Raw genomic sequence first — 20,133 nt, 5'->3', positions numbered from 1 at the left:
CGCCCTCAGGCCCCGGAACTACAACTCCCAGCGTGCCCCGCGCGCGGCGCGCGGCGGTGACGCACGCGGCCCGCGCCTCCCGGCGGCGGGGTGACATGGCGGCTGTGGGGGAGCGGCGGTGAAGGTGAGCCACGGGCGGGGCCGGGCCGAGGGGACCTGGCAGCTGCTCCAGGCCGGCCCGCTCTCTCTGAGGGTCGCCTCCGGAGAAGCAGGGATAAGGATAAGGGCAGGGACGGGTGAGTGCTGAACCCTCTGCGGCAGGGTCCTGAGGGGACGCGAGGCGGGCATGAGGGGGGCCCTTCCCGCCCTTTTCTCTCCTCTGAGGGGGAGGCGGCGTCCGTCCGCAGCATCAACCCAGCCCATTCTCGGGGCCGCAGAGCCCAGAGCATCCCTGAGGCACACCGGGATGGCGGGGGGGCAGAGCCGTGACGGCGGAGCTCGGTAGCCTGTGTCCGTCATCCGCGGTCACTCTGCCACAGGGCTGGAGACCGGCTGGACTCGGCGTCGCTGAAGGAGCTGCGCCTGAAGGCAGGGAAAGCTGCTGTCATTTGTCTTCGAGAGGGCCTCAAGCTGGCCATGCGTGACTTGTGAAAACGTAACTCATCCTGAAAGTAAGCAGAGGATGGGGAGGAGTGATCACTGCCAAACTGCTTATTGGAAGGGAGAAAGAGTTTTGGGTTTTTTTCCTGGTGCATGGGTTGTATAAAGTGGAACAATTTGTGAAAGAAGATAGTCCTTAAAATGCATATTTATCTAGTTCTTGTAAAGATGTTCGGTTGGATCACAGAATCATGGAAAGGTTTGGGTTGGAAGGGACCCTAAAGATTATCCAGTTCCACCCCCTGCTATGGGCAGGGGCACGTTCTGCCAGATGTGGATTAAGTCCTGTCCAACCTGGCCTTGAGCACTTCCAGGGGTGGGGCAGCCACAGCTTCTCTGTGCAGCCTCTGCCAGGGCCTCCCCACCCTCACAGGGAAAAATTTCTTCCCAATATCCCATCTAACCCTGCCCTCTGTCAGTGGAAAGCCTTTTCCCCATGTCACTACACCCCCTTGGATAGAAGTTGACACTTGGTGACACTGCTCTTTGCTGGATTTTTCCCTGTAGCGCAATGTCCCTGTTGTTTACTCGTTCCAACTCAATAGTTGCAGTGAAGAAGGATAAAAGACACATGGCTGAGGTAAATGCTTCTCCACTTAAACATTTTGTCACTGCAAAGAAGAAAATCAATGGTATCTTTGAACAGTTGGCTGCGTACATCAACGAGAGCTCCTTGTTCCTAGAAGGTAATTTGAGTTCTTGAACTATGAGTGCTCTACCTACATGTGATTTCCCCCAAAACATGCACCAACCCCGTCAATCAAAACAGCACTGCTAAATCTGTGTTTATTTAGACATGCATGTCTGTTTATGCAATCATGTTTGTATGAAAAAACAAAAATTATTTTGTTGAATTTGTGTGGAGTTCAGATTCATATTTTGAAGATGAGAAGTTCATGCATGTTAAGAAACTGAGCTAGTTAGGGAGCTATGCTTGGTGTTTATGTTTGGGAGATTTTTAATGAATGACACAACTCCAGTAGGTATTTTTGGCCTATAATCCTTTCAATATTCTTGCCTGAACACATCATTGCTACTGACAGGTAACATACGCCAGTAATTGGCTTTAACAGCTTAAGGCACACAGGTTTTCCTCTAAGGGTGCTGGACTGTTTCCAGTGCTGCCTGTTCTGTTCAAGGCAGTCCCAAGGATGAACAGTTATGAGATACACAAAGGAGTCCAGTTGATAAATCCTACTGTAAAATTACTTCAGGGTGTCATTGCCTATGTCAAGAACACCCATGTGAGCTGTGGGACACAGATAAATGTTAGGTGATAGCATCACAGAGAGGGTTTCAGCCAGGTCTGACCCAGATGGCTTCTGGCATTCAGAGACATGATCTATTTTGATTTTAGAAACACACAAGAATGCAGAGCTTGATCCTGTCACCACAGAAGAGCAGGTACTGGAAGTCAAAGGCTACCTGTCAAAAGTCAGTGGTATTAGTGAAGTGTTGGCAAGACGACATATGAAAGTTGCTTTTTTTGGGAGGTGAGTCACGTGCCTGTGTTGCCTACGCTCCCCATTCGGTAAAGCATTTGAGTATTGTAGCAAGTAAAAGATATTTATATAAACATTGGTGCTTTAGCTTTTGCTTGCAATGTCCGTGTCCCTGATACAGGTGCTCTTGTAAACTGGAAACGAGTATTGTATGACATAATTCTTCAATTTGAAGAATTCTTTGAATAGGGAAATAGAAAAGTCTTTTTGCAGGTTGCTTCTAGCAGCTGAATTGTTAATGGCTGTGGTACAACGTGGCTGTAAAGAACTTGCTTTTTGTAATATTGAAATGAGCACACCTGGTTCTTGGAAGCCTGAAACACTGTCCTTAATGTGACTGCAGGACAAGCAATGGGAAGAGCACAGTGATAAATGCCATGCTGTGGGACAAAGTTCTTCCTTCAGGAATTGGCCACACCACTAATTGCTTCTTGCGTGTAGAAGGGACAGATGGACATGAGGCTTTCCTGCTGACCGAAGGTTCAGAGGAAAAGAAGAGTGTTAAGGTACAATTTCCTTAAGCATAAGGTTAAGGATAAGAGCTCTTCAGAAATGTTAGAAAAGGAAAGAAATAAAAAAGTCACAGTTAAGGATTTTAATCATTAAAGGAGTGGAGATGAAGAATGAGTCTTTGTTAGATGTAGGAGGTAAGGAATGAAGCAAGTTGCAGAATGGGGACTTGTTCGTTTTATGGAAGAGATTATATGTTGTATTTGTTAGTGATAGCAGGGAACAATGGCTCAGGAAGTTCTGAGCTCTGTATAACTGACCATATAACTGACATGGTAATTCCTGGTAAATCCTCAGTAGCCTTTCCTGAAAGGAAAAATCTCTTTAAAACTCTCACTAGCAGTGTCCTTTTTACTAGGACACTCAAGAAGGTTTTATGTGGAAAACCTTCCAGAGAGAAAATAATTTGAACTTGGGCTTTATCTCAAATTGTCTGTGAACAGCCCTGAAGGGAGGATAATTGTGTTAGTGGGTCTTGGCATACAGGAAATGTTATTTCCATGTTTTTGTAGACTGTAAACCAGCTGGCTCATGCCCTTCATCAGGATGAACATTTGAATGCTGGCAGCCTAGTCAGTGTAATGTGGCCCAATTCCAAATGTTCTCTCTTAAAGGACGACCTGGTGCTGATGGACAGGTGAGAAATAGCTTTCTTTCCTTTCCTGCTTATCACAGATTAATTATGGAAATGTTTTCTAATATATATTTAACAAACCTCAAGGGAATTGATCCTGTAGTGACCAAAGTCCCTTGCTGTAATTAACAGTGCGATTTTCTTGGTCATTGCTTCCTTTTAGCCTGTACTCTGTCACCTCAGGGCAGTGTAGCTCAGACATGGGATATTAATGCTCCAAAAAGCTCTTATTAACTTATTAAATTCTGTTTTTGCTGTATTCACAGCACAGTAAGATCTCATTTCTCTTTATTTCTAGCCCTGGCATTGATGTAACCACAGAGCTGGACAGCTGGATAGACAAATTCTGTCTTGATGCTGATGTATTTGTCCTGGTGGCAAATTCTGAATCAACATTGATGCAAACTGTATGTGCAACTCCACTTGTTCAATGAGTCTGGCTAAAGGCTAAAAATATTTGACATATTCATTTAAAGAGGTTTTGTTTAATTTTCCTTAGGAGAAGCAGTTCTTTCACAAGGTGAATGAACGTCTATCTCGACCCAATATATTTATTTTAAATAACCGTTGGGATGCATCTGCCTCTGAACCAGAATACATGGAAGAGGTTTGTGATGTGTTTAAATTTCTTCTCTTTGCATGGATATTGTGGAGTCTGTTTTGACTCAGGTCCTTGGGGATACAATCAGTGCTATGTGTGATGGTTTTACAGGTTGGATTTTTGTCACCTTAGTGTGGAGGCTAGAGGGAACATAGACTAGTGATCAGTACATGACTCTTGACATTTCTGAGCAGGAAATCAAGGTCTCACAGGGGACCTTTGAAGTTAGATACTTTAGAAAACCTCTGCAAAATTCCATTAAATAGCAAAATTTTTTTTCATGCTTTTTTGGTAGCTTAGACCAGCAGAGGGCATTTGGGTGCCTGGTCTAACCTTTCAGAGGTGGAAAATGTGGATTTAACTGCATGTGTGGTTTATCGTGGTTACCCCTCAGGTGCGCCGGCAGCACATGGAGCGGTGCACTGGGTTCCTGGTGGATGAGCTGGGTGTGGTGGATCGAGCCCAGGCAGGGGATCGGATTTTCTTTGTGTCTGCAAAAGAAGTGCTCAATGCCAGGATTCAGAAGGCTCAAGGGATGCCAGAAGGAGGTGAGGAAAGCTAGCAGAAACTTTCCGTTGAGTTAGAGATGAAAATAGAGAGCATCTTGTTTCAAAAAATGTATAAAATCGGGGTAGGCCAAATTATTAATAAGGCAATCACAAGGGAAGGGGTGACTTAGTAGCCCTTTTACATTGAGTTCAGTGTAAAGCAAGAGCATTTCCTGATGTCCAACCTCTGATTGATTGCTTTCTCAAAGTTTAAGTGGTTGTTTTGTGCGTTCCTTCTCTCAGGTGGAGCATTGGCAGATGGATTTCAAGTAAGAATGCTTGAATTTCAAAGCTTCGAGAGAAGGTTTGAGGTGAGCATTATGTATGCCAACCTTTTGGTTAGATTTTTTTACTCCTGTAAGACTGGCATTCATGGGGACATATTTTGGAAATAGATTGTACTGGAAGGAGAAATTGTGTTAGTATGGTTCTGCCTGCTGCTAATCTTGGGCTGCCTTTTGTATACAGGAATGTATCTCACAGTCAGCAGTAAAAACAAAATTTGAGCAGCATACGGTGAGAGCGAAGCAGATTGCGGAAGATGTTCGTCTCATCATGGACTCCGTGCACGTTGCTGCCCAGGAACAGAGGTGAGAGCTGTGCTGGTGCTTGCTTAACTGAAGTTTGTATTCTGGGAGAGATATAAGGGAACCTGAGCATTTGAAATGCAAAGCAGAATACAGCGTGTTTGAGAGCAGGAAGGGCGTGTATTGGTGGTCTTGCTTCTAGTGAATTATGGAAATAGTGGGAAATGACCTTATTTTTGTTTTGTGCCGTGGCTGTGTAATGCATTGCAGATGTTTACATGTTTGGTTACTGGACAGGAAAATCTGTCGTATTTCTAGAATTCAAATATATTTATAGATCAAAGATGCATTTATGTGGGATTCTGATGGACAGGGTTTTTTTCACCAGAGTTTACTGTCTGGAAATGCGAGAGGAGCGTCAGGATCGTCTAGGGTTTATTGACAAACAGCTGGAGCTCCTTACTCAAGACTACAAGCGGAAAATCAAACAAATCACCGAAGAGGTGGAGAGGCAGGTAGGGAGGACTGTCTGTGGAAAACTGGATTGTCTGAAACAGCTACCAGTATGGTGGGGAAAATGTGCAGTGCTGACAAAGCTTTGAAGTACTAAAAATGTGGGAGTTACATATGGGAAGAGGAGAAAACCTTTCAGAAGATCTATTTTCTCTCCTGTGCTGTTTCTCTAGGTGTCAAATGCAATGGCAGAAGAAATCAGACGACTCTCAGTGTTGGTAGATGAATACCAAGCAGACTTCCATCCATCTCAAGTAGTTCTTAAAGTGTACAAGAGTGTAAGTGATGTTTGCTTAAGCAATTTAAGAGACCTTTTTTAGCTCTGAGTAATTATGCCAGCTCATTGTTAGACATCTCAGTCTTCCAGCTAGGATATGAGCTAAAACTTTAGTTTTTAAATGATCTCAGTAATAAATTGATACACATTATATCATATTATATAGATTGAACAGAACATTTCCTGAACCAAAGAGTCTTGTGTGAGATTTTTTTTTAATTTGCCTTTTCATCCCCTTCACTGAAAACCGGGGGGAGGTATGAAATTAATGTTAGAACACTGGGCAGACAGATTGTGTGCTTCTGTTTTGGGAGGGTCTTTTTAACTAGCAAGCTCTAGCACCTTCAGCCTGCATCTTAGCTGTGTTTATTCTCATCTTAATAACCCTTTTTTTGTTTGTAAGGAGCTGCATAAACACATCGAGGAGGGCCTGGGCCGTAACATGTCAGATCGTTGCTCCAGTGCTATCACAACTTCCCTGCAGACAATGCAGCAAGAAATGATAGGTCAGTTCCACAGGCAGTATTTCCCTTTCTCTTCCCTTGAATTGTGATGTGAAGTAACTAGGTAGATGTTCTGGGTGTCTCATGCATCCAGTGGCTGATGTGCAGCTGACACCATCTTAGTTTCCATCTTGATGAGTAATGCTGTTGTGCAGAGGATAAGTTCTGTCTCTGAACTTATGCAGTGATTTCCTAATTAACATGTGCAGTCACAGTGTAATCCTCATGACAGACTGGAACTGTGGTGAAATTTGGGAGATTCTCACACCAAATCCTAATGAAATATAAAGTACTTGTAACTAGGTGCCTGTCTGAATATGGGACCATGGTGCCTAAAGAACTGGGTTTCAGATTTTTTTTCCCAAGGTCTTGGTAATCTGTAAACTTCACCAGCTGCCTCTAAGGATTTTGGAGGGTCCATGGAAAGATTTCCTTCTGGGTTGGTTTGAAGAAACAAGAATTGAATAATAATTGATGATGTATCTGTTACTTTGCAATATGCTTGGCTTATGAAATTTAACATACTAAGAAAACAGTGTAGAGGATGAAACAAGCCATAAGCACCCTGATTATAGACTACACGACCAGTGAATTCTTGTGAGCTCAATAGCCGTTTTTTGCGTGTTTTTGTTTTCTCTCTGTGTAGATGGTTTAAAACCTCTCCTCCCAGTCTCTGTGCGGGGCCAGATAGACATGTTAATTCCCCGGCAGTGCTTCATGCTCAGCTATGATCTGAACTGTGACAAGCTTTGTGCCGACTTCCAGGAGGACATAGAATTCCATTTCTCTCTTGGATGGACAATGCTGGTGAACCGATTTTTGGGACCAAAGAATGGCCGTCGGGCCTTGATGGGCTATAATGATCAGGTAGAGTACCTCATTGAGTGATTGGGGTAGATATTCATTATTTCAATGGCTGCTGAAGTTCCTTTGGTGGGAGGAGCAGTGATTCGCCTCCTTTTATTCTCTCCTTTGATTTTGTTTTTTCCCTGCTTTTTTAATTAGGTTCAGCGCCCTTTAACACCAGCAAATCCCAGTCTGCCTCCTTTGCCCCAGGGCTCTATGACCCAGGAAGAACTCATGGTGTCCATGGTGACTGGACTGGCCTCTTTAACCTCCCGAACTTCCATGGGGATCATCGTGGTTGGTGGTGTGGTATGTGTGCATTCTAGGCAGCGTTTTTATAACTTAAGTTGGAACACTGATGTCAAAAGCACTTGCACTGCCGAATCCTGTAGATATTTGCTATTGACAGATAGGTGATAGGAAATAGAAAACCCTGTTTTCTCCTTTGATCTTCCATTTGAGTATAGTGAGCTGATTTTGCAATGCTCTGTGCACCATTGTCGGGGTGAATATCAGTGTGAGATGACGACTGTGTAATTTGTTGATCCTTGTGCTGCTGCAGGTCTGGAAGGCCGTGGGCTGGAGGCTGATTGCTCTCTCCTTTGGCCTTTATGGGCTGCTCTATGTGTACGAGCGCCTCACCTGGACCACCAAGGCGAAGGAGAGAGCGTTCAAGCGGCAGTTCGTGGAGTACGCCGGGGAGAAGCTGCAGCTCATCGTCAGCTACACGGGCTCCAACTGCAGCCACCAGGTCCAGCAGTGAGTTCCCTATGTTCAGCTAACACCTTATGGGAATTCTGTTCAGGTTTTTTTTATTTTTACCTTGTTAAAAAATAAGGTGACTTCATGCTGAATTCCAGATTTTAAAAAATTTTTTAAAAATTTTCTTCCCGCATGTTGTAAAATAACATTACTTTTATTTTGAATATGTAGTGTTTGGGCGCTGTTAGGCATTAATCTTAATATACTTCCATGTCTCAAATGAAAATGCTCTGATATATTCTTGTGCAGAAGTGGAAAGATGAGTGTCTCAGTCACGATACCATCATCCCTATACATGCAAGGGATTTATTCCTTGAATGTGCTGCTTGATCTTACTTTCCATCATACTCAACTCTTCTTGTTTCATAGAGAGCTTGCTGGAACGTTTGCTCATTTGTGTCAGCAAGTGGACGTCACACGGGAGAACCTTGAGCAAGAAATTTCTGCCATGAATAAAAAAATAGAAGTTTTGGATTCACTGCAGAGCAAAGCAAAACTGCTCAGGTGAGATTTGATTATTCCATACACTTGTTTTTCATGTGATTGCCCCAGGATGTTCATATGAGCTGTAGCTTAGAGTTCATTCTGTCTTTGTCATAGCACTTGATGTGCAGATACCAGCACTTTTCCCTACCAAGTAATGTTCCCTTTCACTAGGTACTTTCCTGTGGACTGTTGACAGTCATTTAAAGCTTCTGTCTCACAAAGCACTTTTTTCTTCCTGTTTTTTATTTTTTTGGAATTACAGTTCTTCCTATTTATGAAAAGATACAGTCTTCCACTCCTACAAATTTCTTTAGGCCCTTATAAAATTATGCAAAAAAGTCTTGCCTTCACCTTTGTACTCAGTTGTGTGCTGCTTTCTGTACCCTGCAGAGGATGTTGGGAGGACTTTTTCAAACATTCCTTACCTACACACTAAGACCAATGTGAAGTTGTGTCCCAAATCTCCGTTTAAACCTCAAAGCTTAGGGACTGAGAGCAGGGAAGCATTCTTGACCTGCAAAGGAATGCCACCAGCCTTTTGGAATGAATCTCTGGCACTCTATACCTTGCTGTATACTCATTTTTGCTGCACTTCTTTCTGACTGGCTTTAGAAGAGCTGTTTCATTCACCTAACAAAACTTTCTGTCCTTGCAGGAACAAAGCAGGTTGGCTTGACAGCGAGCTCAACATGTTCACACATCAGTATCTGCAGCAAAGCAGATAGTGTGAGAAAAAGAGAAAAACAACAGTTTCCCTTCAGTGCTCTCTTAATTACTGCAGAGAACATGGTGGGTGATGGAATTCTCTAAAGGGAATGAGCAAGAACATATTGCTGTGTTTCCAGTTGCTGTGTGAACAGTAGGATTCTGCTTCCCTGTTCTGTGTCCCACCTCTAAACACTACTTGTTAATAACTCTTCTTTTTCCTTGTGAGACCAGGTTACTTCAGGAGGAGTGTGTGCTATATACATTTACAGGGGGCTTTTACTGTACTTCATTTTGCTTTAAACAAATTTAAAGCAAACAAGCAAATATTTATCAGGTTAAAAGTTATTCTGGCACATCTTTATGGAGTAATTTGTTTTACTTCATAAAGACAGCTTTTGAATTCCAAGCCCCAGGTTGATGTATGTGTGACAAGCAGCTGGTTGACTAAACACAAATCCCACATATGCAGACATGATGGTGGTTTCACAAAGCATTTGTAGCCCACACAGGCTTGTCTCTGAGGTTAACATTCCGTTATTCTAGAACACAACAGAAAATCACAATGTCCCTGCATAGAAAGGTTTATTGCTCTCAGGATGCCTAAACCTGTGAACAAAACCCGTTCTCCTCTGGAGCAAGAGGGACTAAGATTTTCTTTGGTAAGCTTAGTGAATTTGGAGTTAGTTTCTTCCTCTTAAGAGCTCTTTAATAACACAGTCCAGCCCATTTCCTGTCGTGGACAAATAGTTTGCAAAGACAGAAGAGCTAGTTCCTGCAAAGGAGATAGTGCTGGTAATTTGGAAGCTTGTTGAAGAAGAAAACTAGGAAAGAGAAGCCAGTTGATGAATGTGGGTTTTTTTGGAAAAGCACAGCTGACTTTCTGGAAGCAGGCCTGTGGAATTCCCTTACCACTATGTGGCCACAAGAACAGCATGTGGATTACACACTGTAAGAGATGTTGCTTCATGTAGAGTTCCCACATGATGTTACAGTCTGGGCAGCAATAGGATTTGGTATGTTTTTCTTCTGTTAAAAGTATCACAACATGCTGGCAAGTACAGCTCCTCTGGGGTGGGGGGAGTTGTGGCTCTTGTAGTTCATGCCAGGGCAAGAATGGCTTAAAGCAACGTAGTTTTTTAAATACATTCTTTATTTGCAAATACATTATATTAATTGTTGAGTTTTGCCCTGATGCATTTGGAATATAATATTTGGGTATTGTAAGGACTTGAGTCTTTTCCAGTTGGAATTGACAAAGAAGAAATTCTGGCTGATTTTAGGAGCCTTAAGGATTAAGTTCCTCTCCTGCAAGCTTCTTTTCCTCCTTGTGGGTCAGTATTTTGCCACATGTTGGTTATAATCTTTTTGTTGCCAGCAAAATGTCTGAGGAATCCAGATTCAGAGCCTGTGGTTCTGAGGTTAGTGACAATCTATATCTCTTCAGCATCACACACACAAAATATGGTCTGTCTTTGAGGAGGTCCCAGCTGAATTCAGAGCTACTCAGCAGTGGGGTGTTTTTCATATTGACAAAGAGACTTTTCCCTTGAAAATGGCTTTAGGATTTCTCATTTATGATCAGGTGTAAATATATGGGCCTGTGATAAGTGCCATGTTTTTCATATCGTGGAACTTCCAGAAAGAAGCTGCCTGATACTTGAGGGAGTAAAAACAGTGAAATGTCAGTAAGTACTTCTTAGGTAAGGCTGTTCAGAGATTTGCAGAAAGACTTGAGGAATCTTGTTTGTGTAGGAGCTGGCAGTGAGACATCCCTAGAATGCACAAGGGAAAAACTTTCCCTTCAAGTAGAAAGCTTTGACTCCAACTCAGACTGAAAAGCTGTTTCTGTCAAAAGGTTTTTTTGACCTTGACTGGGTTCCTCAGGCATCCACCAGAATGAGAATATAGATATGATCAAATTTGAGAACGAGCAAGGAAGAAATTAGAGTCCTTGCTTTTGGAAGTGTGTACTCTGAATTTGTGGTGAAGTATATTGGAGTAAGTGGAATCATCTTGTCTTCTGCAAGTCTTGGTTGAATAAATTTAAATCTTTACTCTCTCAAGCTGTCACACACACAGCTATAATAAGCTATGTTCTGTTCTATTGACTGAAAATACTAAGCACGTCCCTAATACACAAGGATATTGTCAATTCCAGGTCAAGGCAGAAGATGATGTTCTACTGGTTAGTAGTGTTACCTCTTCATCAGGCCTTCAGGGGAAATCTGATAAATTTCTGATCTTTAAGCCAAGTGTCTTATCTGTGAAGGGAAAAGAGATTGAATCTTAGAGCCCAGTGTCTTGCTGCTGTGTGCGTGTCTGATGCTGCTCAGGCCCGGGTGCTGTTGGCATTCTCACTGCAGAACTCACTAACCCACAGAACGGGGGAAAGAACCACTTGAACTATTTCAGAAACAAAGCTGCTAACATGTGTGAGTGTAACCCTTGTCCTGGAAGCCCAAGTGATCGAGAATCAAACTTTTAACAGACAGGCCTGTAAGCTGGATTCCTCTGAAACAAATTACAGCTGTACTTCTTTAATTGAGAGTGGTGGAGGAATGAACACTATCATGAGTTTGTTCTCTTCTGATTTTCATAAAGAATGCTAAACTATTCCTTAAAACAGGTGATTCCAGGAACAGTCTTCCCTAAACTCCCATTAAAGAAGGTCAGCTAAATGCACTTTTATCTTATTGCTGCTACTTACTTTTCCTCTTGCATTATGTTGATGGAGCTCTTCAAAATACTCTTACCAGTGGGTTTTCTCTCTGCTGTATTTAAGGTGATAAATTTGCATGAGTTAGTCCTGTAACAGTGCTGTAAACAATGGAAACCAAAATAAAAAATGAATTGGAAAAAACATTTCTTCTGATGTGTCCTGCATGTTGTGATACAGTTTTCCAGTGTAAGCATTATCAGCTTACATCATTATGTATAGCTTTGTTGCTTTATTACTGAATTGCATGTGTGACGCTAGTGACCTTTTTCTGTGTTTGAAAATTAACAAGGAGATCAATGATACTGAATTGCCTGATAGAAAGTTTTTAATTGCACTAAAATTGTCAGCATTGAATCAATGATTTCTTGAGAATATTGCAGGAAACAGTAGTGAGCAACTACTGAGTTGGCCTGAAACTCTGGTAGATCAGTATCCTCGGCTGGTGAGTTACATCGGGGCAGTCAAATTTCCCGTGACGAGTTTTCAAAACAACAGCTGTGGGCTATGGGGTTGATTTTGGGGTACGCGTCTTGCGGCCCGGGGCGCGCCGGGCTCGGTCCAGCGGCCGCCCCGCGCATGGCGGGAGGAGCTGCGGGGCGGGCCCGGCCGCCGGAACGGCCTCACCGAGCGGGGCCGGCCGGGGGGATCCCGGCGGCGGCCGGAGCTGGGCCGGCATCCCCCGGAGCTGGGCGGGCATCCCCCGGAGCTGGGCCGGCATCCCCCGGAGCTGGGCCGGCATCCCCCGGAGCTGGGCCGGCATCCCCCGGAGCTGGGCCGGCACCCCCCGGAGCTGGGCCGGCACCCCCCGGAGCTGGGCCGGCATCCCCCGGAGCTGGGCCGGCATCCCCCGGAGCTGGGCCGGCATCCCCCGGAGCTGGGCCGGGAAAGGTGGGCCGGGGGCGCGGGGCTTGGAGCGCCGCGGGTTCCCGGCGCTGAGGGAGGAAGGAAGGAGGAAGGGAGGGAGGATTCACCGTTCTCTGCCGGCCTCTTGGACAGGAAAGGGGTTTTACAGCAGCGCGGAGTGTTAAACAGCAAAGCGGAGGGTTCTCCGCTCCTGAGACAACCGTTGTTTATTTCTAACCGCGGGAGGCGAAGCTCCTTTTCAGAAAGATTTCAAATTACAGCAGTTTCATAAACCTGAGCCCCCCGGGTTTGGACGTGAAGGATTTGTAGATTATGCCAAGAGTGGACCTCATCTGGTAAAACCCTTCCAGAAAGTCCCTTGACTGATGTTATTTTCCGAGTATTTGCTTTCTGATAAGCAATGATAAGTGCATGCTCATCAAATCTATTAGCTTTGTCCTGTGAAGGCTGTGAGAACTACTGTTTTTTTCAAATGGTCTCAAATTTAGTGCCTCAACACTGATGTTTCTATTTATGTTTTGTAGTGCACCTCTCCCTTACTTTTTGTAACAAAGAGATGTTGTCATTTGTTGATTGTTAGCACTGCTCTTAATTCCTCCCGCTGCTGTTGTATCACATGTGCATTTGATTCCTCATGTCCAGTTGCCGAGGTAGCAGACCCAAAAACAAATTAGATGAGCTTTGCAGAAAGTTTTGGGGATCCTTTAGAACAAAAGGTCCCAGAGAAACACACAGTCTTCTTAACATAATTTATCAGTCTAGTCAAAAGCAGTGTGGGAGTTTGGGTTTAGGGTTTGCAGCTGTTTTATTTAAAAATCCACTTTCTGCAAATGTAGAGGAGCTTGTGATACTGTAAAGCTGTTGAACAGTGTGACAGCCTTTCAGTCAAACTAGGTTTTATTTATTTATCTGTTTATTAACTCCTTTTTACCTTCCACTTCTAATAAAAGGTAAACCCTTTGTGGGATTTAATTTAATTAATTTGTGGGATTGGAATTGCCTGAACCGTAGTCGTGAGTCATAGTTGAGCCTTTAGGAGCCTTCCTGCCCAGGGAACATGGAAGACAGCTTTGACTCTATATTTCTTTTGGATGTAGCAGATATAGTCACATGAATTAGTTATATTTTGAATTTACGAGCATCCTGGTGTTATCACAATATGCATTTCAATGCTTCAGAAGAACATTACAGCAGAATTGCATAAGTATGTCCTAAATAACAGCCTCTAAACCAAATGTCTCTTACTTAGCTTTTTGATGTGAATTTTTCATGTTTATTATTTCCTCTGTCAGAGTTTCTTTTCTCTATTAAGTCAGCTCCCAGTTTCTGAGTGCAAAATATTTGGCAGTATATCCAAGAGGAGAGAAGCATTGGTGGTGCTGGTTCTGAGACCAGCAGATTTCTCAGGAGCAAGAATCAATATTTCAACAGCTGTAAGTATTTTTTAGGAAAAGTCCCCTGAAAGTGTGTCTGCTTCTTCACTTAATGTGGTGCATTTATGTAGTTCACTCTTCTTCTAGCTTTACATTAAAATGTTTTTGTAGAATGGACTTAGAGCTCCTGAAGAGGCTGCGCCAGGCCAGCCAGGACCTTCTGCAAAGGCTGAGAATGAAGCAGGAGGAAATCAGAAAAGGACTTCCCAGCAAGCAACTCCTTCCAGCATCTCTTCATGGCAGTGCAGCTGCTGAGAGATGGATCCCCTTGCCCAGGAGAGTGGTATGTGCTAGAAATTCAGGGAAGCAAATGGGTCTCTGTGACAGACAGCAGCTCTGCCTATGGTGTGGTGTGGTCAAGGAGACTTATGGACATGAAAGAGCTCTTAGAAAGTGGTTATGTGAAATATGCAGTCTGTTAGAAAAGTAGCTGTCCTTTGGTTATTGTTTACTCTGTGGTCTCAATCTGTTCTCCTGGCAAAAGGTTTGGAGATCAGTTCCTGCCTAAGAAAGGCAAGTTTCTTCTTCTAAGATAGGTATGAGCATTGTGGAACAAAATCCTTTTGTTTCTTCTAAGCACTAGGGCTGAAAGTTCAATGGTTCCTCAAATTGGGAAAAGCTGCATTTAGCTGGAAGTGGATCTCCTTCTTACACTCTCCAGAACATAAGGATTTTTCTTTTTCCACCTTTAAAGGAATTTAAAAAAATGAACAGACTAGAATGAGAGGTTCATTTAGTGATTGAAATGTTCTTACAAAAGTTATTTGTAGTCTGACTGATGATATATGTTAAGATAGTCTGTCCTTACAGAAGGAAAATGAGGTCGATGCAGTAAAACCTACAGCTGACCCTGGAATAATGGTGTCTGTGGAACCCAGAGCTGGCCCAGCCCTCAGTTCGTCTCTTAAACACAGCAGCAGTGCCAGAGGGGTACAGCAACAACAAGTGAACACACAGGAGGGAGCAGGTTTCCATTCCAGCTTTCCTGGGAAAGAGAAGAATGTTATGCCAGTGTCTGCAGTCATTACGTGTGGCAGAGAAATCTCCAGTGTGGATGGGGATGGTGGTGCTCAAGGAAGTCCAGAGAAAGAATCCTTCTCCCTGGGACATGGAGAGGACAGAAAAGAGTCTGCTCTGCTGCATGGTTCCCATGAGAAAAGTCAGCCGGGGCCATCACTGAGCAGAGTGCAAAATAAAGAGACCAGTGAGCAGCATGTGGTCATCAGAGAGCCCCATATCCCTAAATCAATCTTGCTGATGTCTCAGTCCAAAGAGTTGAAGGTAAATGTTAAACCAATGCTTTTCTTATTTTCCTAAGTCTACAGAATGATGAGGAGGAAGGGCCAGGAGAACACTACCTCCCTGTTCCCACTGTGTAAATTGGAAGTTGGGCTCAGAACTCTTCCCAGCTATAGCAGCCAGGGGCTGTTGGCAATTCGTTCAGGCCCTGCTGTCCTTAGCCAGTGAACTGAAAGACCAGAAATCCATAACACTTCACTGTGAAGTGTTGTCTGTCTTTTGCATATGCCATCCACAGGCAGGTGCAGTGCTGCTGTTCCACAGTTTGTCTCCTCAGGCATGAAGGGCAGGCCCTGCCTGTGATCGTCCTCCAATGCAGCAGACATGGCCTCATCTTTGGTGGTGTGTGATGCAGCTCAGCATTTTGTTTAAAGTTCTGAAAAATCCCGCCTTACTTGGGCAAGTCCCTGCCTCCTCTTTCTGTTTTATTTATTGACAAGACAAAGAGCTGGTGAGCAAATTATTGGTAGAGGCATAGCTGGAATCCAGTCTCAAACTGTCCCATCTAACTACGCCACAGCTGTCCCATCTGAACAGCTTCCAGTTGTCTCCTCAGCTGTACCTTTGAATGTCCTGTCAGGTGATTAGGAAGTCTTTATGAATTGTTTTCTTTCAGAAGGAACCTCGTCATGTCACTTTTCAGCCTGACCCTGAAGAAGATGCCATACCTGTCAGCAGCTGGTCTGCCCGTCCTTTCCTGGGCTATGACTGGATTGCAGGTGAATCCTCACTCTGAAGCAAAGCTGTCAGTGTGATGTGACGATATTTAGAGTTAAAACACAGTTTATGGCCCCTTTGAGGTGTGCTGGAACTGCTGTCCTGGGGCCAACAGAGCAGGCCCCAGCAAAAGGGCTGCAGCTTTGTCTGAGGCCCCTCTCCAGACTAAAGGTGAGCTGTGCTTACCTGGAGTGGTGAAGTGGCAGTGGTATGGGAATTCAGGCAGCAAAAGGCAAAGCCTAGTGAGGTCAGAAGCGATACCAAATACCTGGAGTGAATGAATGCAAAAAGGGACCCGAACCACACAGTAAATCTCTGGCTTGACATGATGTTCTGCCCTTCTCATTGTCATTATGTTGCTTTGACTGGATCTTGTGAGGCTTGCTTTAGTACTTTCCCAAATTTTGTAAATCATTGAACTTTTTCCTTGGTGTTCTCAGGGCTTCTTGATACAAAGTCTTCAGTAACAGAAAAATCTGAGCAATACTTCACTGAGCTGCAAGAGTTCCGACAGTCCAACAGAGAGACCTGTATTCATCAGCAGCACCTGGAGTAAGTGGGAACGGAGAAGGGCTGAAGCAGCAATGTTCAATCCCTTAGTAATCCCTGTAGTAATGATCAGCATAGTCTGATTGGAGCAGGACATTGCAAGCGTGGCTTGGAGGGTCTTTATTTACCTCTCAGTTATGTGTGCTTGGAAAAGGCAGTGCTGTTCAGAGGGTCAGCCCCTGTGTCACTAACTGATTTTCTTGTGTGTTTCTCTAGGCCCAAGGCTCTGGATTGCACAGGTCCTGAAGAAGAACTGGATTTGATAACTGATTCTCATAAGTGTAAGATCATATTTCTTCCTAATGCAATTTCTGTGAATAAACAACTGAGCAGTCTTTACCTGTCATCCTGTGAGAGCACCACGTCATGCAAGACCAGCAAGAGTGTGTTATTTTCAGCTGCTGCTTTTCAACCAGATTCAACTTTCTACTCCAAAGATACTTTAAGTCTTCTAGGGATCCACTCTCAGTGTCATTTTAATTTATCAGGGTTTCTTGTAATTGGCTAATGTTCTGTTTCTGAATTGAAGAGATTGAAGTTTTGGTTTTGCTTTTTAGGAACTTACTTGGGGACAGGAAATATATAAGATATTTCAGGAAAAGCAGCTCTTTTTATAGAATGCAGATGTGGCAGTGTGGTAGAACACAGCTTTTTTGGTTGGGTTCAGGCACCTTGTGACAAACAAGAGCTATGATGAAGGTTTGTTGCTCCGTGCAGGTTTTTATTGTTACGGATTAAACCAGCGCCTCTTTACTGTCCCTGTGGATTCAGAATCTGCCTGCCCTGTGTGTAAGATCCCACGTACCCACCAGCCCCCAGGGACACTGGAGGAGCCAACCTATGTCAGGTAAATAAGACTTACTGCTTTGTAATGTGCACAACTCAAGGAAACAACAGAGAAGAAAATCTGATCAGGTGAAGGAAAAAAGAACATTCCAACAGTTCTGTAGAAGGTTGCTGTTCTCAAGGCAGAGATCTCTTGCTTAAAAACTCCTTCCCAGTCTTAAGCAAGAACAGTCCTGAAATCAATGAGAAATGCATGTTTTGTCTGAATTTGGTCCAGAATCTGAATGTACATGTAAAGTGTCTACTGTCCTACCCCAGAATGGTTCACTCTGGGGCTAGACCCTTGGATTCTGAGTGGGAAGCCATGCAGATTCCCTGTGCCTTGGCAGAGGTGTAGGCAGTTACTTCCCTTGTGTGGTTCCAGGGTCAGCATTCCCAGGTCTGCCCTTTTGCCAGCCTACAAGTACAAAGCCCATCGCAGGAGGAGCTTTGAGCCAGCAGATGACCTAGCACTGCCTTCGGTAAGTTGCTGTCTTCCTGTTGATGGCACAACCCCAGCTGATCCTTGCTTTATTACAAGAAGGAGAGAGAATGTGGCAGAGTTCCCACTAAAATTTTTGATGTGCATCTGTAAGATAGCCAGACTGTCCTTTGGTAGGTTCTGAGTTCATGCCTTTGTGTGAGTGAGATAAGATGTATGATGTATTTCCAATGCTTTGCGCTGCACAAAAGAAAATGCCATGTGGAGATTTGGCTGACTTGTTTCAGGCATTGGCCTCTCAACTCAATGAACCATAGCTAAGAGTAGCTGTGTTTGTTTCCACAGATGTTAAGGAGTCTGAAAGGCAAGTGTGTGTAAAGTATTCCCAAAATCGGTAGTGGCAAGGGTGGATTTAAAGCTGCTGTTGTATCGCTGGTCCTGTATTCCAGCCAGTAGTCAATGCTGCAGTATTGTTAATTTAACCTAGCCCAGGCCTGGAGATTTCCAGGAAAGAAGTGGGAGGGAGCTTAGTTTTGTGGTTTAGGGAACTGGATGAGTCAGTTGAGACAGGTTCAGAGGGGTCAGGTGCTTGAGTTCACAAAGTGGGAGATCAGTTTAGAAAGATGGAAGTTCTCCTTTATTTGAGATTTCATTTCTTTCCTGTTAGTCATATAAAACTCCTCAAAAAAATAATAGATTAATTACTCACTTAAACTTCCCTGTGCAGAAGTTACTTCTAAACAATAACAGGCCACAAGAGATAAAAAAGGGAAAAGGATTCTCATCTTTTTTCACAGCATTGCCTGGCTGGCTGGGAAAACATAGTTCCTTCCAGCAACACCCTGCTCAGTAGTTTGGATCTGCGAGCCTCACTGGAAGAGAAGCCTCCCTGTCCTCACCTGGTAAGCACAGCCTCACAAGTCCCTGGATATGCTGGGAATTGCACAAATAGAAATTGCAGCCCCATCTCTAAAGGGTGTGATTACTGGGGGCTGAGCAAACAAAAATTCCTGGAAGAGTATCTCCTTATCACTGTTGGGAAATATTTTCCTTCTGCTGACTGGTGTGCACAGAGACAAAAAAGCAAATGGAGCTGAGTAACAGGCAAAATCCTGTTCAGCTCACCAGTCTTCATCCAAATGGGAAAAGTCACTTTGGCATTCTTTGATTAACATCCCCTTTATTTGGATTCCAGGACTCAGTGTCCAGAGTGTCAGGAGAAGCCAGAACTGACAAGTTTCTACACCTGCCTCACTTGGCACACCTGAGGTGTAGCAGAGCAAACCCGGACACCAGACAGCAGCTCTCAGTTCAGACCCCACTCCCTCAACACTCTGGATCATGACATGATTGCCCTGGGGAAGGGATGGGCACAGCACGTGGAAACAACTCAGGAACAAAGCAATTTGGATAAAAATAAATCTTTGGACAGATTTTCCCCAGCTTTTGTAGTCGTGGGTGTATGTGAGCAGGCAATACACAGATCTGAGTTTGTACAGTCACTGTGTTCACTTTGCATTTTTTGCCTTTTACAGCTACTCCTGAGCAGCTGCATGAAGTGTCCAGCTAGGGCTGGATAAAGTCATGTGTGCAGGATCATTAGTGCACCTGCCACCTCAACTCAGTAACCAGCAGTGTAGCATAAACTCTGAATGCCAGGGTAAGGAATTGGCCTGTGAAGGGCTGGCTCAGTGGAGTGAAACACTCCACTGTGTTTATAAATATGTTTATTTCCGAATATTTGAAACGTGGCACACAATCTTCTAGCGTGTTAAACTTGAGTTCCTCAGTGATTTGTAAAAATTTTAAAAATCCAGTTTATTCTCAGTGCAATGTGTGTAGCTACAGAGTGTAGTACATCAGAGTAACTTTGAATGTGAAAGGAAAGTTAAAATGAGATTTTATTCATCAATGAGCTAGATAAGGCCTTAAAATCGTTACATATTTTGCTTACCTCTACTTTTCCAAGTTTTCTGGAGATAAACCAAAAAAGCATTTTAGAATTTTTAAACTGTATTAAAACAAACTACTTCACATAGTGTGATTTGTCTGAACTTTATAGACCAGTCTTACTTTCCGTGTCTGAAAACAATAAAACTGATGTTTTATTTTGCTTTGAATTTTCTGAAACAGAAGTTCCTGCCTCAAATATATTTTAGGGAGCTAACTTGAGAGAATGAATTCGGTTTGTGCAGCTTCTTGGCATTCACTTTTATATGAAATACATTATTTATTAAATCAATTGCATGAATAGACTTTTTTAAACAA

General features: G+C 43.6%; 2 protein-coding genes across 4 annotated transcripts; both read left to right on the top strand.

Moving 5' to 3' along the window:
- The first annotated feature begins 22 nt into the window (after window positions 1–22).
- MFN2 (mitofusin 2) lies at window positions 23–11,879 on the top strand. 2 transcript variants are annotated; one of them, XM_030289284.4, is made up of 19 exons: window positions 23–124; window positions 480–611; window positions 1,108–1,286; window positions 1,958–2,093; window positions 2,446–2,608; window positions 3,125–3,249; window positions 3,545–3,653; window positions 3,746–3,853; window positions 4,242–4,395; window positions 4,639–4,706; window positions 4,864–4,985; window positions 5,311–5,437; window positions 5,609–5,713; window positions 6,116–6,218; window positions 6,862–7,082; window positions 7,221–7,370; window positions 7,624–7,820; window positions 8,193–8,327; window positions 8,965–11,879. In XM_030289284.4, exons 3-19 carry the CDS (start codon window positions 1,112–1,114, stop codon window positions 9,032–9,034), a joined length of 2,268 nt encoding a protein of 755 aa, XP_030145144.3. In that variant the 5' UTR covers window positions 23–124; window positions 480–611; window positions 1,108–1,111; the 3' UTR covers window positions 9,035–11,879. The 2 variants fall into 2 exon arrangements, with proteins under 2 accessions (XP_030145144.3, XP_002194143.3); XM_002194107.7 differs by having other exon boundaries at window positions 61–236.
- A 251-nt stretch (window positions 11,880–12,130) lies between these two features.
- MIIP (migration and invasion inhibitory protein) lies at window positions 12,131–19,985 on the top strand. 2 transcript variants are annotated; one of them, XM_012570390.5, is made up of 10 exons: window positions 12,131–14,033; window positions 14,145–14,316; window positions 14,844–15,314; window positions 15,949–16,051; window positions 16,490–16,601; window positions 16,815–16,879; window positions 17,316–17,445; window positions 17,809–17,905; window positions 18,663–18,767; window positions 19,061–19,985. In XM_012570390.5, the coding sequence occupies exons 2-10, from the start codon at window positions 14,146–14,148 to the stop codon at window positions 19,208–19,210; spliced, it is 1,404 nt and encodes a 467-aa protein (XP_012425844.5). In that variant the 5' UTR covers window positions 12,131–14,033; window position 14,145; the 3' UTR covers window positions 19,211–19,985. The 2 variants fall into 2 exon arrangements, with proteins under 2 accessions (XP_012425844.5, XP_072773491.1); XM_072917390.1 differs by lacking the exon at window positions 12,131–14,033 and having other exon boundaries at window positions 14,201–14,316; window positions 14,831–15,314.
- The last annotated feature ends 148 nt before the right edge of the window (window positions 19,986–20,133 follow it).

This window comes from Taeniopygia guttata, chromosome 21 (assembly GCF_048771995.1).
Source record: "Taeniopygia guttata chromosome 21, bTaeGut7.mat, whole genome shotgun sequence".
Taxonomy (NCBI): Eukaryota; Metazoa; Chordata; class Aves; order Passeriformes; family Estrildidae; genus Taeniopygia; species Taeniopygia guttata.
Note: the sequence above shows the minus strand (reverse complement) of the source record. Positions and strands in the feature narration are given on the sequence as shown.